At 35.3% G+C, this 21,696-nt stretch overlaps 1 protein-coding gene across 6 annotated transcripts in view; it reads right to left on the bottom strand.

Annotated features, from left to right (window-relative positions):
- LOC120090441 (transcription regulator NOT2/NOT3/NOT5 family protein) overlaps window positions 1-20,097 on the bottom strand; it is a 29,557-nt gene extending 9,460 nt beyond the window's left edge. For 3 of the 6 annotated variants that reach the window (XR_016524426.1, XR_005485542.2, XM_039048107.2), the window contains exons 1-11: window positions 19,712-20,097; window positions 19,482-19,613; window positions 17,875-18,012; window positions 12,273-12,323; window positions 11,280-11,369; window positions 11,039-11,185; window positions 7,658-7,768; window positions 7,261-7,317; window positions 4,620-5,360; window positions 3,644-3,805; window positions 760-922 (exon numbers count right to left, since the gene is read on the bottom strand). Coding sequence is in view for 2 of the 6 variants with exons in the window: in XM_039048107.2 (XP_038904035.1) it covers window positions 760-922; window positions 3,644-3,805; window positions 4,620-5,360; window positions 7,261-7,317; window positions 7,658-7,768; window positions 11,039-11,185; window positions 11,280-11,369; window positions 12,273-12,323; window positions 17,875-18,012; window positions 19,482-19,613; window positions 19,712-19,804 (1,885 nt within the window). In the remaining 4 variants the exon portion in view is untranslated. The remainder of the gene's footprint in view (window positions 1-759; window positions 923-3,643; window positions 3,806-4,619; window positions 5,361-7,260; window positions 7,318-7,657; window positions 7,769-11,038; window positions 11,186-11,279; window positions 11,370-12,272; window positions 12,324-17,874; window positions 18,013-19,481; window positions 19,614-19,711) is intronic. The other 3 variants (XR_016524427.1, XR_005485543.2, XM_090306734.1) reach the window with 1 other exon arrangement.
- Window positions 20,098-21,696: the final 1,599 nt, after the last annotated feature.

Here is a 21,696-nt window from a genome sequence, read left to right as displayed (position 1 = left end):
TATGAACTAACAATTTCAATTATGTATTTCTAAACACTTTCACTGGCCATTTTTTTTTTCTTTAGTATACGATCGTCTGAGTTGGTCATTAGAGTTAGTCATTGGAGACGATCGATGGAGTTGGTGGTCAGAGTTGGTCAACGGAGGCGACCGTCGATGTTGGCTGTCAGAGGTGGTAGTTACCAAGAGTTGGACATCAAAGGTGCTTGCGATGATTGCCAAAGGTAGTTGTTGGAGTTTAGCTGCCGGAACATATCGTTGAAGTGAGGTGGCACTAATCACGCAACAATGATTGTTGTCGAAGTTGGGTGTCAGAGGTGGTCGCCGAAGGTGGTCACCAAAGTAGCCATCAAAGGTGGTCATCAAAGCATTTCATCAGCAATGACTGTCGTCAAGTTTGTCGATGGCGGTGGTTGATGGGAGAGAGAGAGAGAGAGAGAGGAAAATGTCGAATTCTTCAATAAATGTGCAAACTTTAATAGTGAACACAGTTGAAGCCGGTGGAGTTGAGTTATTTAGCACCAACTTTTGACGTTGGTGGGCCAAACAATGAGTTGGATTCAAAATCCAGCTCAACTCAAGTCAAGTGGATGCCCCAATCACTTCCTATATGTGATGTTCTACCCAAGGTAATTACAAAGGGGCATAACTACAATTGTGCCCCTTTTCACCCATGCAAAAATTGAATGTGAAGGGTAAACCATAGGGATGGAGGAGCCTTAACTCATTGGAATATGAAGAAAAGAAGACAGATCATACCAGAATCTTTTGCCCCACTTGTCATTAATGCCTGCTGATTAGACTGCTGGAAGGAATTTGGTTGCTGCTGTAATGAACCAGATGTAACAGCATTTACTCCAGGTGCTTGAACTCCAATTCCCAGACCAGCTTGAGAACTAACAGATGAATTTTGGGAGTTGAACTGCAAATACAACAAAACAAATCACTGACACTATTTAAGGACGCCAAATTATGGACAGACTGAACATGGTGATCAACAAGCATAAATATCCACGATAAACATGTACAATGAAGAAAGATTCCACAAAACAATCAAGAAAAGGTTCTAACGCAATGCTAAGCTTATTCAGTTTAGTTCAAGCGGGTCGATCATGTGACACTTGGTAGGAACTTCTCGGCATGTTGAATAGCACAAGGACTAGCTTGCTAGTGATAGCTATCGTTCTGTTGTCGTTCTGCAAGTAGAGATGGGGATTGATATTTAATCTCCACCTCTTGGTTCATATAATGACTTAAAACACTTGAGATATGCTCAAGTTGACAAGTCAGCTTATTTGGTCTCTAGTTTTTCATGTTCCTCTTTGGGCTTTGGTTTCAAAGTGTTTTTAGTTCTTAATTTTTTTTAAGAAAAAAGAAATTAGGCAAGTCAGCTTATTTAATTTATTAACAACAAGCTCCTAAATGTTAATTTGTTTTCTTTTAACTTCTGTTTTCATATACCAGTTTTTTAAGCGAGCACTTATGCTCCACATACTTTCTTCATGCCACAGAAATGTACCACCTTCGATGATTCATCAGGCTATTGCCTCACATGAAGGCCTTATCTTTCAGGCATTTATAAAACGAAGAATTTTGCAAGCAAAACTTACACAACTATATCAGAATGCAACTGGAAAAAAGCACGAAACACCAGAGAACGTCAAATTTTGTCCTCAACACTGCAGTATCAACCTCACTAAGTGAAATATTCATCACATGCTGGGGGAGAGAGTATAGAGAGAGTGCAGAAATTTAAAGAGGGAAAGATGAAGTAGAGGGAGGATGGAAGGTGAGAAAGTAGAGAGAGAAGGATAAAGAATATGGAAAATGGGAGGATAGGGCATTCTCCCAAAAGCCACTGAATTAAGGGGGAAAAACATTCCCATTACTCATTTCTTTTTCACCAAAGGGGGGTTTTACTTCCGGTACCTTTCTCAACCCCAACCCCCCCCCCCCCCCCCCCCCCCCCAAAAAAAAATGAAAAATGAATTCAGAAAGAGTAAGGAGGCCGCATGACCTTGTGTAATTCAGTGCTATCATGTATTCCTTTATATTATATGTCCCTATTTCTTAGGCCTTCTGTGGTTAGTTTGGAAATGGACCGTTTATTGAGGGCTTTTTTATGGAAAGGTCCAACGAAGGCAGTAAAATAAACCATCTGGTTAGGTGGAATTTCACATCTCAAGCTCAAGCTAATGGGGGACTTGAAATTGGAGTCTTGAAGCATTGAAATTTGGCCCTTATCTCTAAATGGGGTTGGAGGTTCATTTAAGAACCCCAATCCGTCTGGAGAAAATTAATTGTGAGCATTCATGGTTCTCAAGTTTTTGGTTGGCACAAGTGTGGCAGCAATAACTTTAGGCTTAGAAGTCCATAGGTGAGTATCTCTACAACCTGAAGGAAATTTGAGAAGTTGGCGCTCTTCACTTTAGGGAATGGACAAAGGACTCATTTCTGGACTAAATGGGCGGCCCAGAGAAAGCCATATCAAATCAATAGAATAAGACCTCCGTTCCATCACTTCAATGCCCCCACTTGGGTCACAAGCTTGCGCAACTAAGCTAGGCCCAGAGAAAGTCATATCAGATCCGACTCATTTCTAGATTATTACTTGGATCCACAGTTATCCTCTTAAGGTTTGCTTTCCTCGTTTATTTGCATTATCGTTGAATCAAGGAGGTTCAGTCTCTGCCTTTTGGGACTCTTGAACATTATCATGGAATTCTCCTTCAGACGTTTGTTAAAGGATGAAGAAATTGATGATTTCTAGAATCTTTTAATGCTCACCTCTACTTGATTATTCTGAATGATGATTATAAAAAATGGTCTCTTGAACCATCGGGCAAGTTCTCAGTGAAGTGAAGTCTTTGTCTAGATTTTTGGAGTCGTCTCCTCCTTTGGATGATCGTTTATATTCAGTTTAAATGTCCAAAGAAGACCAACATTCTCATATGGATTATGCTCAATGGAAATCTTAATTCAGCTGAAATTCTGCAATGGAAGATTCCTCATCAATGTCTTCTTCCTTCGATTTGTCTTCTATGCTATAAGGCGGAAGAAGAATCTCTCAATCATGTCTCTTTTTTTAGTGTTCTTATGCTTATTCTTGTTGGGGAAAGATTCTCAGTTTATTCAGCATTCAATGGGTATATCAAATAATGTGAGAGATAATATTTCTCAAAATTGTTGTTTCTCAAATTCTGACCGCTCCTACATTGGCTCCTATGACAAATCTCTTTTGGATCAACGCAGCTAAAGCTCTTCTTTCTAAATTATGGTTCAAAAGAAATCAGAGATTATTCCAAAGTTCTTATCTTTCTTATCATGAGAGATTTGGTTCAGCTCGTCTTAAAACTTCTAGTTGGTGTTCTCAGTGTTTTATTCAGCTTTGTTACTGTTACTTTTCACTTGTTCTTTTATGGTCGTCCTTTGTTCTCTTCTATCATTTCTCTATCATGGTTTGCAATTTTTATCTTTGTATTTTAGAGCATCGGTCTCTTTTCATTTCCTCAATGAGTAACCTTAAAAAAAACTTTAAAAAAAAAGTCATGAAGAAGCAGCAGTAGAAAGGCCACTGGTTTAAAAAAATAATTGCCGTTAAGCGGAATGAAGAATGAGAGCTTAGAATTTTGAATAAGAGAACCTGCTGTAGAAGTGAACTTTGCTGTTGTGAAGAAAACTGCTTATGATTTCCCCCACCAAGAGTCATGCCAAGAAGTGTACTATGGCCCTGTTGTTGAACTTGCTGGAGACGCTGCAAGAACTTCTCCCTCTGATCTGGTGCGATTTCAGCTCTTCCACGAAACTGCCCCGGAAGATGAGATGGTTAAGCACATAAGAAAGAGAAGTTGTTATATAGAATATTTTGGGTATAAGCCAGTAATAAGTTAGATTAAAAAAGAAGGAGCTTCAGCAGATTAATTTATTACAAGTACTTTACATCAAAGAATGTGGGATATAAAATATCATTACATCAAAGTCATCTGAAATTAAACCATTTACCCCTAAAGATATATGTGAATATTATATAAAGGAAACAAACATGGTTCAGGACAAACTTGATTGCGCCCTGGCTTTCTTGAGAAGGAAACAGAAACAGTCACCTTAGCTTAACTTATCTTTTCCTCCCCTTCCATTTCTTTTTCTTTTTTAGTATAACAAATGTGGGAGTGGGGATTTGAAACCTTTGACTTCAAAAGAAAGAGATACCTTAACTGTTGAGCTAGGCTCGTATTGACATCTAAAATTATCTTGATTTATTATTATTATTAATCTTTTTTTTTCTTGGGAAAGGAAATAGCGGTTTTCATCGATGTAATGAAAAGAGACCGATTAGAATGAGACAGAAAAGGAAAAATCAACTTAAAACAAACTCAACCAAAAAGACCAAAACTGGTCTAAAAATATCTTTCTTATCTTTATACTAAAATGTATATAACTAAGTAATACTTCATCCTTAAAAGATTAATGCATTATCAACCCCGCAAATGATTTAAATCTCCCATTAGTCATCAGTAGTTAAATAATCCACATTAATAAGCAAAATAATAATAATAATAAATAAGCATTCCAATTCAAAATATGAGCTCAAGTTTTGCATGGACTGGTGAGCAACATACTCCTTCATTCGGATTTTGAAAAGAACTTCCTGGCCTCCACTGCATGCTAGGAACTACAGATGGAGAGAAAACTCGACCACCTATAGCTGCTGCATCACTAACATTGGTAGGATCAACTGTGGTTGTTCCATCACTAACTTTAGCAGCTGTAGGCAAAACGATTCTATTACTTAGAGGGGAAACCATGGACTGAACCATGCCACTGTTACTAGCCCGTTCTTCAGCTCCCATAATGTTTCTCTTGGTCACTTCAGAGGCAGAAGAAACGTTACCAAGAGTTATATTGCTAGGAACCACAATACCAGAAGTGTGGGAGGAAGTGGAGGGTGGCTGATTAGCAATCACACCTCTTCCCATGCCACCCCTAACAAGTCCAGAATCCGAAAATGATGGAGACAGTTTACGGCCTGGAAAGCTAGCAATTTCTTCATCCTTTGCAGAAGTGGGCATATTTACAGGAGATGAATTAGGAGCACCCGTAGTCTCCAATACAGCACGAACAGCACTTGAACCAGGAAGAATGGCCGATGTAGAGGATAAACCAGACCCATGCACTGCACCATTCAAGGAAGTTGAGGTTGCATGGTTCCCAGTGGGTGTTGTAGCCGCAGAAGAACCAAGGACACTACTCTTAGGAGGTGGGGTCTTCAAAAGAATGTCATTGTTACCATCTGGCAAAGTTGAATCATCAACCTGATCTGGAATGACAGTATTTTGTTGATGATTTGGAGCAGCAGTAACCTGGAAAATTCAACATCCGTTACCAATGTACTCCAGCAAGGTAGCAACTATAAAGTGTGATATTTAGGACAAAACAAGGGTCTAACATGTGCAATTATTTTGTTTAATCCTAAGCTACAGTAAAAAAGCAGTTAGCGCGAAGTCTGCATCACGCTAATTTACATGCAAATCCTAAAAGGTTCTCTGTACAAGACAATCAAACACCTAAATCTGGATAAATATTTATGAAAATTCTCCAAATCATTAACAAAAATAGAATTTTGTAAATGACATGTCTCCTAAAACTAAAGCAAAATGGCCATGAACGTTTGTTTGCCTAGCAATATATCAGCAAGAATTTGAAGTGAGGAGCCAATTCAATATCAAAAGGTTAGACCTCATTTACATGACAACTGACAAAAAGGAATACTATGGGTTTTACAGAAACTAATTCCATACAAGCAAACCCCATCATGCCTTGCAGAATTCTACAGTTGATTCTGCACATCTTATCCTCTCATACAGGGAAAAGAGCATTTTACAGACGGCTGCCACCATGATGTAACTAATAGTTCGGGAAAATATCAATTAACATTCCTAAACTTTGGAGATTGTATCAGTTCAAACCATGAACTAATAATTGTATCAATTTAAACCCTGAACTTTCTCGTAAGCATATCAATTTACACCCTTCATTATGTTCTGTTTGAATAAACATCATGTGACACTTATAAATTTATCAATTAAACCCCTAAACTTTCATAAGCAAACCAATTTAGATTCTCAATCAAGATTTCTCTTGAAAATTGTCCACGCATCAAGTCTAATCGTCCATTTTATTAATCTAACATTTGAAGAAATTTATACACGTGTAAGAATTGAATGAATGAATAATTTTCAAATGTAATCTAAATAAAGGGTCTAAACTTCTAACAATTTTGAGGTTTAATTGAAACTATTATATGTTTGGACAATATTTTTCGAACCAAGTCTAAAGAAAAGTATAAATTGATACATTTATGAAAGTTCAAGGTTTAAAGTGATACAATTGTTAGTTTAGGGTTTAAATTAATACAACCCCCAAAGTTTAGAGGTGTAAATTGAAACTTCCCCTAATAGTTATTTTATTTTACTGTGTTTATTTACCTTTAGTTGTTACAGTCTGGGTAATTTGCTGTTTAGTTTATTTGCGGTGACCTAATTATTTCCAGCCCCATTCTGTATAAATATGGGCTGCTTTGTCCTTTTGGAGGGTTTTTTTTTTTTTGTGGAGACTAAAGAGCGGAGAGTTGATTAAGAATTTCCAGTTAGAAACATTGAAAGAAAGTTCCAAGCGTTCCCTGGGACGAACCCTACAGAATGTATCCACCATAACATCATCAAAGATAAACGACTGAGAGCCTCAAAATGCCATCCACTCTATAAAAAACTAAACAAATGTCTCATTCACCGACAACACCTAGTTCGAGGTACAAAAAGGTACCAACTCTACTGCAGAGGATCCATGCATCACCAAAGCCCACAACCCCTTCTGAACATATCTCTATAACCACAATATATATATGGAATAGATATATATTATTTGGAGTTCAAAACATTTTTAATAAAGAACCTTCACTTGGTCTAGACCACATCAAGAACGCAAATTACACATCAAGAACGCAAATTACATGGGCAATCATTGATTTCCACAATATGGTACTTCTTCAGACGCCCAAAAAACATTTTAAGGATCATGCATCAAATAAAGCAGAACGTAAATCATGAAGAAATTTAAAAGTAAATATTTGTTAAATTTAAATCTCTAATGGCTAATAGACATTCCATACCTTTCAAATTCATCTAAATCCTTTACAATATCAAGTACATAAAAAAAAAGTAAATGTCTCTGCTATATGACTATTGATGGAGAAAGACATACAGGAACCTGAGTTGCCGACGTTGCCAGTGTAGTCTTCAAGTTGAGAGCTGGTGTACCCTGACAAAAGATAACATATCAATTTAGATACTAAATTTCTAACTTTCTTTTATCAAAAATACTATTATTCAAAAGGTTCTTGAGACTTGTGTCTTAAGCTCAAATTCTTTTCTTATGCCTTCTTTGTGTTATACAAGAAGCTTGCATTGCTTAAGAGAGGAGGCTTGCACTAGTAAATCACCGATTGACCCAAAAGCATAAACTTATGAGAGAAGGTAAAATTAATAATATATCATCTAACATGCACCTCCACTCAAAGAATAAAGGAATAGACAAGTTTGTTTCCTATCAAAAAATAATAATAATAAAAAAGATGGAATAGAGGGAGGAAAATCCATACCTTCACAAGGCTGGGAGGACAAATTGCAACCAGATCTTCAAGAGATTCCACCTTATCGAGTGGCAATGAGCTGTAAAGCTCATCCACATCACTGAATTCATCAAAATCCTCCTATACAGACAAGTTTTTGAGAGGTCAATGGCTAGAGTGAGTGATATTTCCATGAACTGAAATATAGTCACATGAACACAATCAAATGGGATGTAGAAATAAAAGTATATAGTTTCAGTAGTGGTAGTCAAATGAACATAAGTCCAGATAAAGACATAAAAATGTGTTTGCAGATATATCAATCAACTATTTATGAATAGTCCTAAACTAGTACATGATACTGCTACATGGGGTACCATTTTTACTCTCCTCTATAACCATGATTCCTTTTTTTCTCTTTAATATCCGTGAATGTCAAGACCAACTAACACAAACCTCAATTAATCAAATGAGACATCCACCAAACTTTACAACATTTGATTATAAGAAATTTGAATTTAACATCTTATGTAAACATTCGGTTGTCCCCGCACAATGCTCTCTTCTCTCTTCTTTCCCCTATCCTCCAACCGCCGCCTTCCGACAGCATTTCAACCATTTCTTCTCTCCTCTCTGTCTCTAACCTTGGGTTTTTTTGTACTTCTTCTTTGAACATCGGTTCATCTCTGACTTTCATCTCCAGATCTTATGTTTCTATCCTGATTCAAGCCTTCAACTATTAGAAGCCTCAGACTGTTTCTTATCCCTCCCCGTCACTATCATCGAATATTTTGCATAAAAGCTTTCCGATCATATTTTTATGCCTTCAGTTTATTCTCTCTATTTGGTAGTTGGAAAATCTCTCAACCATTTTTTTTTCAAGTGCCCTTATTCACAGTAGTTGGTTCAAATTATTACCTTTGTTCAACCTTCGGTGGGAATTTTCGAACAAATTGAAGGATAATGTCGTGCAGCTTCTATGTGGTTCTTTGTTGAGCTTGAATGCATATTTTCTTGGGATTAATGTAGTCAAAACCCTTTTTTGAGTTATGGATGGAAAGAAATCTGCGTATTTTTCAGGGCTCTTCTCACTTGCATTGTCAAAGTTTTGAATTTGTCAATTTAAAGGCACCTCCATGGTGTTCTCTCCCCAAAAAGTTCAAAGCTGGACGAATCTTATTGTTTCTTTTTGTACTATTTAATATTTGCTCCTTTTGGTGTTTGTATCTTGGAGTGATAGTCTCTTTTCATTCATTCTCTTATTGAAAAGTGTTTTACCTTTTTCAAAAAAAAAGAAAGAAAGAAAGAAAGAAAATTAACATCCTACATAGGTAGCCACCATAAGATTACAATGATTCTTATGTTATTAACTTAATAAACTGTTAGAATCCTTCCTAACAAGAACAAACTCAATAACAAGGAATGGACTTAAAGAACAATCAATCAAGCATGAAAATATATTGAAATATTAAAAGAAATAGTAACAAGATCATACATAGCACATTCTAGAGGGCTGAGAAATCCTCTCCCAAATTCCCAATTAGGAAATCCCACTAAATTCTCCACACTCCCCTCCAACCCCTCTCCTTCTATTTATAAGTAAAATCTCTAACAAACTTCATATCTAATTACTCACTTGCCCCCTTTTAATGACCACACTAATATTCTATTACTAATCTTACTATTTTAATAACTAGAAGTCTTACATAAACTTAGAAAACCAAGGTTTCCAAGCCAAATTAGAAGAACTAAAAATAATAAATAAACGTGTGTGTATATGCATACACATACATATGTGTGTGTGTATATGCATACATATGTGTGTGTATATATGCATACATATGTCCTGTCTGTATATGCATACATATGCACGTCTATATATATAAAATCAAACTAAGAAATGGAATATATAACGACATAAAATTAGAAATCGAAAGCAAAATTTCGAAGATAAGAGATTCAATAAAAATAAAAAAAATTGTATTTTATGTTTCAGTAGCAAATTTAGAAACTGGATCCCAATTTAAACGATTATTCAAAATATATTTGATAATATATTTATAAACTATAAAAATAGTTGTAGTTATCAACTAAATATTAGGTTAAATCTCCATTACTACTAATTAATTTATAAACATGTTTTGCGGCTTTTGCAAGAGCCAAAAAAAAACCTTAGGAAAGAAGGGATAAGGCATACCTCAAACCAAAGGAAGATTACAAAAGAGCTGCCACTCTAAATTGATGAAGCCAAAATTACAAAAAGAAGAGAGAGAAAATTGTATCTAAAAAAAACTCTAAAATTTCTTTCCGTCCATAAAAGCCAAAATATAGGTCAAGTGGGCCATGTAAATAAACAAGTCTTACTAATGCTAAGTTTTTTGTATTTGCTAATGGGAGAGTAAGGAGAGGATCTATACTTCTAAACAGGTTAGAGAAGAGGTTTATTGCCCCCCCTTTCTTTTTGTATTTGACGCAGACATCCTTATCCAAATGAGTTTTGGAGACATAGAGGCAGATTTTCTGAAGGGTGTTAAAGTAGACCAAAACCAAGTTCGTATCATCATTCTCTGTTGCAAACAGCAGAGTGTTATTGTGAGCTGGATAATTTCTTCTATATTTGGAATTGCCTAAAAAAAACTTTGAAGTTCATATCAATAGGAAGAAAACAGATTGGTAGGGCTTAACTCGGATGACCATGAGGTGGTAAACAGCTAAGAGAGGTCTTGAAGGAATTTCCAAGCATCCTTTCAGCTTCCTCATCTTTAGGATTTTTATTAATTGAAACAACTTTCAAAAAAGAAAGATACATTAACGTACAAAAAACCAAGCCCACAAAGAGGAACATCCCTCTATAGAAGGGACTCCAGCAATGCAAAATAACTCCTATAGAATAGTTATAAAAGGTTTTCAAAATCAAAGGCCTCAAAGAAACATTTAGTGAACCAGAGATCAAACCTCACTAGGGTCCCTATCCACCCCTCTAAAAGTCCTATTATTCCAGTCACCCCCCACAAGGTCCATAAGATTTCACAAACCCTAACGAGCCAAGAAAACGACCTCTCTCCCCACGAGGCGGATTGAGGAGGAACTCCTCAATCATACCATTAGTATCCCTCTGACAAGGAACGAAAAGTCAAAGTTCATTTTAGCACCCCTCATCTTTAGGAGTTTGTAATGTTTCTTTATTTCTAATTCTTATTAATGAGAGCAACCTGTCACTCTCTTATCAAACAATGAGAACGATCCCTTGTAACTGGCTTCCATTTTTTTTTTTTTTTTTTGCTTCATTGTTTGGGTCATTTCTTTATGCATAATCATAATGAATGTTACTTTCTTATAAAAGGAGAGAAAGAGTACTAGCACCTGTACAATACAATATGAAAACAAAAAAGATATGGAACGAATAACAACCTGATTCCTTTCCACATAATCTTCTAAGAAGTCCTTGACATCATTGACTTGCTCAGGACTCAATTCATCGTTATCAAGCAGTCTCAAGATTAGTTCCAGCTTCATTATATGAGCCTTGTGCCGGGTAATAGATGTTTCAAGATGAACCTGTAAAAGCAAAATGGACAGATAATTGTAAAACTGAAGTTCTAGGAAAGAACAACACATCATTTTAGAAAATTCAGAGTATAATACTACTAACCAATCTAGGAGGCCTTGCTTTCCCCTTCTTCACAGACAAACCCTCAATCTCAGCTTCAAAATTATCAATCTGAGATTCCAACTCACTAACCTGACAAGGATAAAAACATTGAGTGCCTGTTAAGCAATTTGGACAGAATTTTTCTTTTTCCTACCAAGCATAAACAACAAAAGAAAAGGTTTATACAAGGTTCAAGAGTTTCAAAGGGGCTGGTCCATCCACAAAAACGTCAATTACTCAAATAACTAGTAGGGGACCCACCATTCCCACTCTTTCATACAAGATGTTCTCTCCCTCATAAAAAATACCATACACAATTACTTTCCAATATACCTCTTCTAGTATATGTGAATTGATTGGAAGACTTATCTGCCAATCAGTCCCACCCAAAATCAAACTGAGAAAACTTGTTGACAACTTCTCGATCACAAAAAGAAAACCAAATCAAATGAGAAAAAAAATAGGTACCAGAAAAGCCCAAGAAGCTGAAATAGGACTCCTTAGTATGAGGGTTGGGAGAAGGTCAAGTGACTTGAAACAGATATGTTGGAATGTCAAAAATGTGAAGGAAGAGAAAGTAGTCCTCAAAAGGCTCTGATTAGATGTGTCGATTGCACTTACCATCTTATGGAACAAACTATTTTCCCCCCCTTTTTTGAATACAAAACTAATATTTCATTAGCAAGGGAAGCACAGAAAAGAGAGGAGACAAGATATGCCCACCTCACGGAGGGATTACAAAAGCACTTCCCAATTGCCTAAAATTTGCACCAAATCATGATTACAATAATCTTTGAAAATGGAGCACCAAGAAGAAGCTATAATTACATACGTTTGGGTTTCTTATAAAAAATAATAATAATAATATTTTTTCCTGAAATCTGGAAGCGCGACCATTGCAACTAAGAACAACATGCTGATTCTTTAACCAAATGCATTGTTCTTCAATGCAGACAGAGTCTATGGAGATTCCGTACAAGTAGATTTTCATACCACATTGTTCAACCAATCCCGTGTCTCTGATTTAGCTTTCTCCTTTGGATCCTATGTATAAAAACCACAGAGAAGCTTCATTAGAGCCAACAATAAAAATAGTAAAGAATTTTTCACAAGTGTACGCAAAGCTACTATTTACAAGTTATTTGTACATGAACAAACAAAACAACTAGAATTTTCCTTCAGAGGCACTTAAAAGAAAATGAATTGAAATTGAAAATGACTAAAATGACAGACAGGAGGACAAATTTCCATTATTGACAGGAAAAGGAAGTAAAAACAAATATGGTTTTAGATCAATCTACAAATATATCACCCATAACATAGAAAACTGCCAATATTTCTGAAAATGATACTTAGCAAATTAATAGGAGCTGAAAAAAGAGAAACACATAAAACCAAAACCAAGAAGCAAACAGACCAAACTTAAAATTTAGCCAAAAATGTAACAATTTGAATAGTAATTAAAAGGAAATTTTTGTTATCATATAGCCTTGTTCTTGATGATTGAACCGGGTCTCTGTTATACTTTTGGAGAGATCATAGGCATATCCTAGATTTTATTAAGGATCTTTTTGTTTCCAGTTGTACTTCAGCACTTCCCATCCATTCCCCTTGAAATTTTGGCTCTTCATAAATTACTTTTCCCAGAAAAGGGAGGTGGAGGTGGGGGTGGGGTGGGCAGATGGGAGTCAGAACTGACCAAAGAAGAGCTTACTAGTCTGATCCTAAACAAAAACCAAAATAGTTCAGAGAAGGCAAATAAAATCAATTTCGGTTTTTGAGTTGTAGGTAACTTCTTTTTTTCTTTGAAGGAAACAATACGATGAGAAGAAACTAATGTTCAAAAGTACAAGAAACCCAGAAAATGATACAAAACCATAATATAAAATAAATTAAAACAACAAAACATAAGAGAATTATGAGAACAACATAAAAGTGTTATCTTATAATCCTCCTCCATTTAGGGAATCCACCATCTACTCCTCTATAGACCGAGGCATGCACCAATTCAAACCAAATAAAATGCCAAAATACTCCAGATCCTTCTACTAAAAGTTTAGGAAGGTGATTGACCCACGAGAGAAGCACTTTTCATTGTATTCAATATATTCCCACACACATCGCCTAAAGCTTTAAATGTCTCCAAACTCCATAAATGTAGGAGAATATTGAATAATATAACCAACCTACATATGTATATATGTTTCCTTATGAAGAAACTTGACTTTCATTGAGAAAACATCAAAGAATGCATGCCATACAAAAAAAAAAAAAAACCAACTTACCAGAAATATGCCCATTCACCTCTTTGCAACTCTGATAGCTACCCAAGCTTAAACTCAACACCTCAAAAAAAAAGTATGCCAGATCGCCCCAGCAAAATCACAACTTCACATGATATGACCTCCATATTGAAATTGATTCTTTTGTGCAACTCTTCTTTACAAAACTCGAATTTGTGAGTGTAGTTACCTACCACCGTCCATTCTTTGTTCAAAGCCGCTATTTTGGCAAAGTTAGTATCCAGGCATTTTGGAAGGGCCATGTCCAGATGAAAAGAATCTATGATTAACATTTTTTGGACGGTGTCACATTGAGTCTCAGATTTTTATCCGTTCATCATGGAAGCACCTCCTTGACACTACTAAAGTTTTTTCCCATGATAACATTCTTGCATTCTTGAGGAGTTAACGGGTATGTTGTCTTGTTCTATTCAAACATCTTCATATTTACACAGAATTTGTTACTCCTCTAGGCTCTTCTAAAACTCCTTCCAGCTGTTCAAGTTTTCCCATGCATGGATGACCAAGTTCACTTTTTTTCCCTAAGGAGAACACTTTAGAACTACAAATCAACCCCTCTTGTTCATTTTTTCAATCACCAAATATCTTGAGACATTGGACAACTTGTTCAAAATTATCAGGACTTTTTAACAGGCTTCTAGACTAAATATCAACTTTACCAAAAGTGAGTTATTGGGCACCAATTCAAAGTCGAAAATGGATCATTTTCTTTCTGCTTTTGGTTGCAAACAAGGGCATTGGCCTACTAAGTATCTAGGGCTTCTTATGGGAGGTCATTCGAATTCTGTGCATTTTTGGCAACCAGTTTTTGAGAGTTGCAGCAAAAGCTTCACAACTGAATATATGCATATATTTCAAAAGAAAATTATGGGAGGTTTCTAGAGGCGATGGTGGCACCCATAATGTTTAGGAAAGGATGCTTCCTAAAACTGTTAGGGGGTATTGGAATTGGAAAATTCAAGAGGAGGAATACAACTTTATTGGCTAAATGGATTTAGCGGTTTCTTCATGAGGATTCAGCTTTATGGTGTAATTATATTGCAGCTAAATACTACATATCTGATTTATTTGTTTGGCCATGACATATTTAGCACGGTTCCTAAATCTCCTTCATGATTTATCAGCTCTACTTCAGAGTCGAAAATTGTTCGAAGTCATACTACATGTTATTTGGGCAATGGCTCCTTTACTTCGTTTTGGCATGATTTATGGCTTTAATTGTGCGATTCTCTCCTTTGTTTCCCCCGGTTGTTTCATTTAACTGTAGACCTCATCTTATTTTCAGCAATGCTTGGTTGGTAAATCAAAGTGCTTGAAACTTACATTTTCGTCAAAACTTTATTGATTTGGAAACAATTGAATGGGCTAATCTTTCTTACCTCATCTCCTCTATTGAAAATAACAACAGTTCATTGAGAAAAAATGAAAGAATACACGGGCATACAAAAAAACCAAACCAACAAAAAAAGGAGCTCCCTCTACATGAAGGGACTCCAACTATGTAACAAAATGTCTATAGGATAATTACAAAAGTCCTTCTAAATCAAAACCAAACGAGAAATATGAAAACAAACGAGGGACCAAACATCTGAAAGATCCCTATAGACACCCCTAAACACTCTCCTATTCTATTTGCCCCACAAAATCCACAAAATTGCACCCACCCCCGCACACCATAAAAGATAATCTTTCCTCCCAAAAGGAAAATTGAGGAAGAACTCCTCAATCATATTACTGACGTTTCTGTGTCGAGCAATCATCACACCTCAAGGTTGATGATCCTTCCAAAACTTTTACAGCCAAATCCCTCAAGGTTGATACTGATGATTCCCCTGACCCTAACTCCTGTGGTCTTTATAAGGTGATCTAGTCAGATTCTTATCCCAAGAAGATAAAAGTTTTCCTTCAGGAGCTTAGTCTTGGGGGCTATTAATATGGTTAACTGTCTTTAAAGGAAAATACCTTTTATGTGTCTTTCCCCTTCCATTTGCTCCATGTGTACCGCCCATTATGAATCTCTAGGCCACATTTTTCTACATTGTTCTTATGCTTCTCATTATTGGGAAATCATTATTGAAGCTTTAGGTTGGAGTTTGGCTTTTCAGAATTGTCCATTACGATTTTCTTGGCTGCATTTTATATGGTCACCCTTTTCATGATGACAGGAAGACTATATGCCCTGCTCTTAATAGAGTGTGCCTTTGGCTTTTTTGGGGCGAAAGGAATGAAAGACTTTTCAATGATTCTATTACCTCGTCTATCTGATTTTGGGAGTTACTTTTTTTTAAGGCTCTACACTGGTACAAACAATACGGGCCTTTTTCATATTTGATTTCCACTTGGAGATTACAGTGTTTCAAAGCTTTGCTCTTTTTACTTCATTCACCAATAAAATTTGTTTCCCTTCTCCACATAAAAATAAAAAATAAAACACTTTTAATACCCAAATAAAACCAATTTCATAGTGGATCTTTCAAAAGAACTTAACATTGATAGGTGTTAAAAGTTGATCTTCAAACCAATGTTTCAAAAATCGGTCGAGGCACACGCCTTGAGGCAAGGCGACTTCCTCATGCCTCAAGGCATGCAATTACATCAAGAAAAAAAGAGGCTTACGCCTCTTTCAATGAAGGCTTATGCCTTTTGGTATGGCATTGAGGCGTTGGAGGCTAAAGCCTCAAGGTATTTGAACGAGAATTAAATGGGTTGGGCCCACCCACCAAGAACAATAAATATTGTTCTTTGCATGTGTCTTCAAACTTGCAAATTGGGAATGTGGAACCGGCAGACTTATCACTTAACAACAACAAAATTATTATTAATTAAGTTTTTTTTTTTCTTTTGGGAGTTTTAAAGTGTAATCCAACCACATATTAATTTAAAACCACTAAAAGACAAAGATTTGGGTTAAACATAATCGATGGAGTCAGTGGCCAAACCAAGTGGGAGAGTTTTCTTCAATTTTCTTCTACAAAAAAATATACTAAAACACAATTTAATCAACACCAAGGTTAGATTTTTTTTCCACTTCTTTTATCTTCCTAATAGAAGATTTTCTATTTTATATCTTTTTAAAAGAGTTTTTTCCCTTAATAGTTGCTGTTTTCTATTCTCTTTTCTTTTCAAGAGTTTTTAACTTTTTTTCCTTCATAGTTACTATCTAGTTGATTTGTGGAAGTTTCTTTTCCAACTTTTAAATATTTTTAATACTTACTTTTTTTTACCACAAAGTTTTTATTTTACACATTTTTTATGTATTCTTTATTTTCTTAAATACAGATTTAGATAGAATATTGCGATTTGTTTTCCTTTGTTGTGATTAATTATTGAGATTTTTTTCTTTGTCGTGATTAATTTTGAGTATGTTATGTACTTTTTAGCAATATTATAATGTTAAAATATATAAGATCTATGTTTTATGATTTAATCATGTTTTCTTAATTTAAAATGAGGCTTAAGCCTCATACCGCCTCGAGGCTTAAGCCTCAACGCTTCGCCTCTCAAAGAGAAAACGCCTCGAGACCGCCTTAAGCCTTTTAAAACATTGCTTCTAGAACATCATTTATCCACACTACAAGCTTTGGTTTTAGAGCTGCCTCAAACAATAGCGAGAATTTTTTTTTTTATATATATAAACAACAACTTTCATTGAGAAAAAAAATGAAAGAATGCAAGAACATAAGACAAGACCACACCCCTACTAAAGGAAGGGGTTCCAACCAAGAAAAATGTTACCAAGAGAATAGTTACAAAAGAGTTTCAAAACCGAAGCCCAAAGGGACACATGAAACCTCATTAAGGACCAAACCTCACAAGAGTCCCTATCCCTTCCTCGAAACACTCTATTGTTTCTTTCCTGCCATATGGCGAGAAATTATTATTTGTTAGCAATAACATCCTAGTTTTTTATCTCGGATAAAATCTATAGAAAAAACATGCTTCTCCACACAACACTTACAAGCCAACTTAGATGTCCTTGTCGTGGGTGCATAACTTACTTCCTCTGTCCTTTTCCAAATTTAGAACCACCATTGCTATGCCGATATGAACTATTCTAAGTGGTGGTTGCAAACGCAAGAGGGAGAGAGAAATAGAGAGAAGAGCATACAGTTTTCTCCTACTTTTTTTTTTTATTTCTTTAAAACCAAATCTCCAAAAGATAATTGCTACAAATTAATGGCACAAGTACCTAATCACATCTAAGCATGGAAGCAATTTTGTACAAGCATGTTTGGCAAGTTATCAATTGATTTAGGTTCAAAGAGGAGAGAGAATAGAGTTGAAGAGCATACAGTTTTAGGCTGTTGACCCAAACCTTCTTTCGAGAAGGCTTTAGTTTTTGTCTCCTTTTCACAAATCTTGAATCTTTCCATTTCACGCTCAATAAGTTTACGAGCATCCAACAAAGCCTGCTCATAAGAGGCACTGACCTTTACCAACAAAAATCAAAATAGAAAATAATTAGCCTCTGCCATCAAGATTTATGATAAAAACAAAAGTTTCATCAAATATATTGCATATCTCTCTTGGTTAACAAAAAAAAAAAAAAACAATCAAATAAATTGATGGAACATGAATATTCTAATTTTTCTAGATAAGGAACATAAAACAGATATTATAAGTAGTAACTAGAATACTTAGCAAGAAAAGGTATTAGAATACAACATATAAATTAGATATAACTTTCCACGAATCTTAGAATTAGGAAGGTTGGTTCTTTACATTTCAGAACTTGAGGCTCTCAAGGAAAGTAAGGACTAATTCAGATCATAAGCAGACTCTCTTGAAGATTGGCTCTCTTGCAGGGGTCCAAAAGCCCTCTCAAATTTGAAATTGTTAACTGCAGCAATAGTCCTTTATGCCTTTCTCTGGAAAAATGGTGGAACGAAATTAGTTGAGGGGTGGCCAGACTTTGCGTTGGAGCATTATCCTAAAGCAGCAAAGGAGCATATTATTATCTGGAACAAGAAAAGGCTTGGCAACCTTATATTTCTTCAAGAACAAACTTGGCTAATGGAATCAAAGAAATACACCTCATAGCGGAAGGGAGAGCTTTACAGAAGAGCCGAGCATGGACTTTTTGCAGAGATGTAAAGTTTCTAAGTTCAAGAGAATGAGAATTCAAGTCGCTGCCACTATGTTGTGAACAATAGAAGAACAATTCTAAATTTGAAGATTCGAATAGAGAACCAGAAAACTTTGGTTATTGGAGGACGCCATTGCGGGGTGGGAAATTGGACGGTCGACCTTTAAGATGCTAATATGTGGCGAATCCACTGAGGGTTGTGGGAAAGGCCATTATGTTTTTCCAAAATTTCCATGGAATGGACAAGAAGTATAAGATTAATTCCTCAGGTATTGCAATAAAGATACAGTGTGGCCAAGTATTGGGTCAGGATAAGATGCAATGGATGCTGGACAGCTAAGGTGAATACTCTAGGCTCTCTTTCATCAACCAACCAACCAACTCCAGCCCTACAGTCTACTGTTGTTAATGACAGCTTGCCCAAAGCCATATGGAAGACCAAGCATGAATAGCCAAGAGAAATTGAGGTTTCCATTAGAACACTTCAGCAGGATGGTTTCAACATGGGGTATAGAGTCCAAGGTAGGATCTTCACATTTGGTCCATCTCAGATAAGCTATGTTTAGAAGTTACGAGCTACAACTTTTGGATCTCTAAAAGGTAAACGGACTTAAATTCCCAATTATAAAATGCTTGCGCGAGTAATTGATCTGATATGTACTAACTACTAAGAACCGACTGTATGACCAAAAACAATAAAAAAATAATAATAATAAATAAAGAAATCGCCGTCGGAGGAGTCAATGTGCCACTGGAAGTTCACAGAAACCACAGTAACTTTGAGAATATAAAGATACAAAAGAGGAGAGAAACCTTCTTATCCTTAATCTCACTGGACTGAATCCAGGTCTTGATTTGGTCCCTGTATCTCTGAAGCTTCTTTATCTCCTTCTTCAAGTCCGCCTCAAATTTCTCCTTCTGATTGGAATTGTCGGTGTCATAAACCTAGAAACGAGACAAACAAGAAAAAGTAAGGCCCAACTCCAAATTTACAGGCAAAGCTTGCATTCTCGGAAGCGAGTGGGTGGATGGTGAAAATGAACCTTGTTCCAAATGCTGTCAAAGACGTCAACCCCTTCTTGGACCTTCTTGAGAACTCGGTCAATTTCCCCTTGGAGCTTTCGACTCGCACCCATGGCAGAACTAGAGATGTAGATTTCGGGACTGAATTGCACAAAAACAAGAAGCTAGAGCAATGGAATGGAAGGACGGACAAACAATCGGATTGGTTCAATCCCTGCCAGGTCTCTCTAGTTTCGTATGTATGTACGGGCATCGGTTGCAAGGAAGATGATCGATTGGGAAGACACGAAAGACAGTCTGTGCAAATAAAGGCGCGATGGCCTAGTCACTCCACACCATACTAATCTTTCTTTTTAAAAAATATTTCTGAATCTAATTAAGTTGAACTGCACGTTTGGTCTATGGTGGGGCGAAAGTTAGAATTTATTCATGTTTATAATTATAATATAATTTTTATAGTTTAGTAAAATTTCAAAAATAAACCCGTTATTTATGAGAATTTTACCAAACCTTGAGAATTATTTAGGAAGTATTATCAAATTTTAAGAATTAAAATTCTAAATTTTAAACGTAAGAACTAAATTCTAACTTTTTTCTAAATTATAGGTATTCGATTTTAATTTAGCGATTTAATTTAACAAAATATATATTTTTTAATTAAAAGATCAAAATAAAAAGTTTTAAAAATTTTTAATTTAAAATTTCACATTCAAATCGATATATGATGAAAATATAAATGTGTTATTTTTCATAATTTATACTATTTATATAATATCACATAATCCAAAAATTGTCTTAAAAACCATGTGTCAAACATATATTCGTTGAATAAGAGAATTTGAATAATATCTCTATCTCTACTATATTAAAAGGGGTCATGTAGGGAGAATTTTTGCATGCCATTTTTACTCTTACATTTTTCATAAACTCACCCTTCATCAAGTGGTTGTGACTTTTCAAGAGTAGATGTTCGTTTGAAAGTCCATGGTGGTGTTTTTTTCGAATTTTTAGTTTACAAAATAAATTTATATATTTAAAAAATAAAGTCTTGAGTCACATAAGTGCAATTGATGTTAATTGGACGCGACTCTTTGAGATAAATGAAATAGATGCCAATTGGATTCATTTGTTCATGGCGGATGTGGTTACACACATCACATTTGTGCATTGATTCTTCCAATGCATATGTGAGATGCACGTATAAGAGAAAAATAAATAAATACTTACATTTACATTCTTAAAACAATAATTCTACGAGATCCAAAGTTTAAAGAAAAATACAAAAGATAGAGTATTTAATTGAATGAAAGTAATAATCAATACGGTGAAACAATGCATTCTTTCAAATGACTTCACAGTAGATATATAATAACATTAGAATAAAAATTGCATTATATATATTACAACATTGGAATATTAACATATTAATTTGATAATTTAATTACTATAACAGTTTTTTCTCTTTGTACTAGGTATAAGATTTAAAAAAAAAACGATAATATTGTTGAGGATTATGTCATAAATCTTGTAGTTTGTAATATATAAACAAAATTCGTTAATAAAATAATTAGACTCGTGTGACTCGATCCAAGAAACTAAGATTCAAGTTTATTTTACGTAATTTGAATAGTTCATTGTAGACATATAGGTGGATCATACTCAAGTAATAACCTATATGGTCTGTAGTATATGGATAAGTTGGGTGTCTTATCTTGGTGACACTACGGATACAACCCACTTTGTATATGTTATAAGAGTTGTAAGTGTTACAAACGTTTTGATCAAAATCAGTCATATGGAGACATGTGAGTGAAGGTATCTTATATAAAGAGTTTGTATAAGATCGAACTATGAAATGATTATTCTCTCTCTATAACACAGTTGACTAAATAGATTAACATTTCATAGGATGGTCATAGGTAACTCGACCTCAATCTTGAGTCAGTTATGAACTCATGTCTATACAGGCAATCCTTTGATTGGAATGCGTGAGAGTGGCCCGAGT

The sequence above is a fragment of the Benincasa hispida genome, chromosome 11 (genome assembly GCF_027475165.1).
Source record: "Benincasa hispida cultivar pf3 chromosome 11, pf3_genome.v1.1, whole genome shotgun sequence".
Classification (NCBI taxonomy): Eukaryota; Viridiplantae; Streptophyta; class Magnoliopsida; order Cucurbitales; family Cucurbitaceae; genus Benincasa; species Benincasa hispida.
This window is presented reverse-complemented; position numbering and strand designations above follow the sequence as displayed.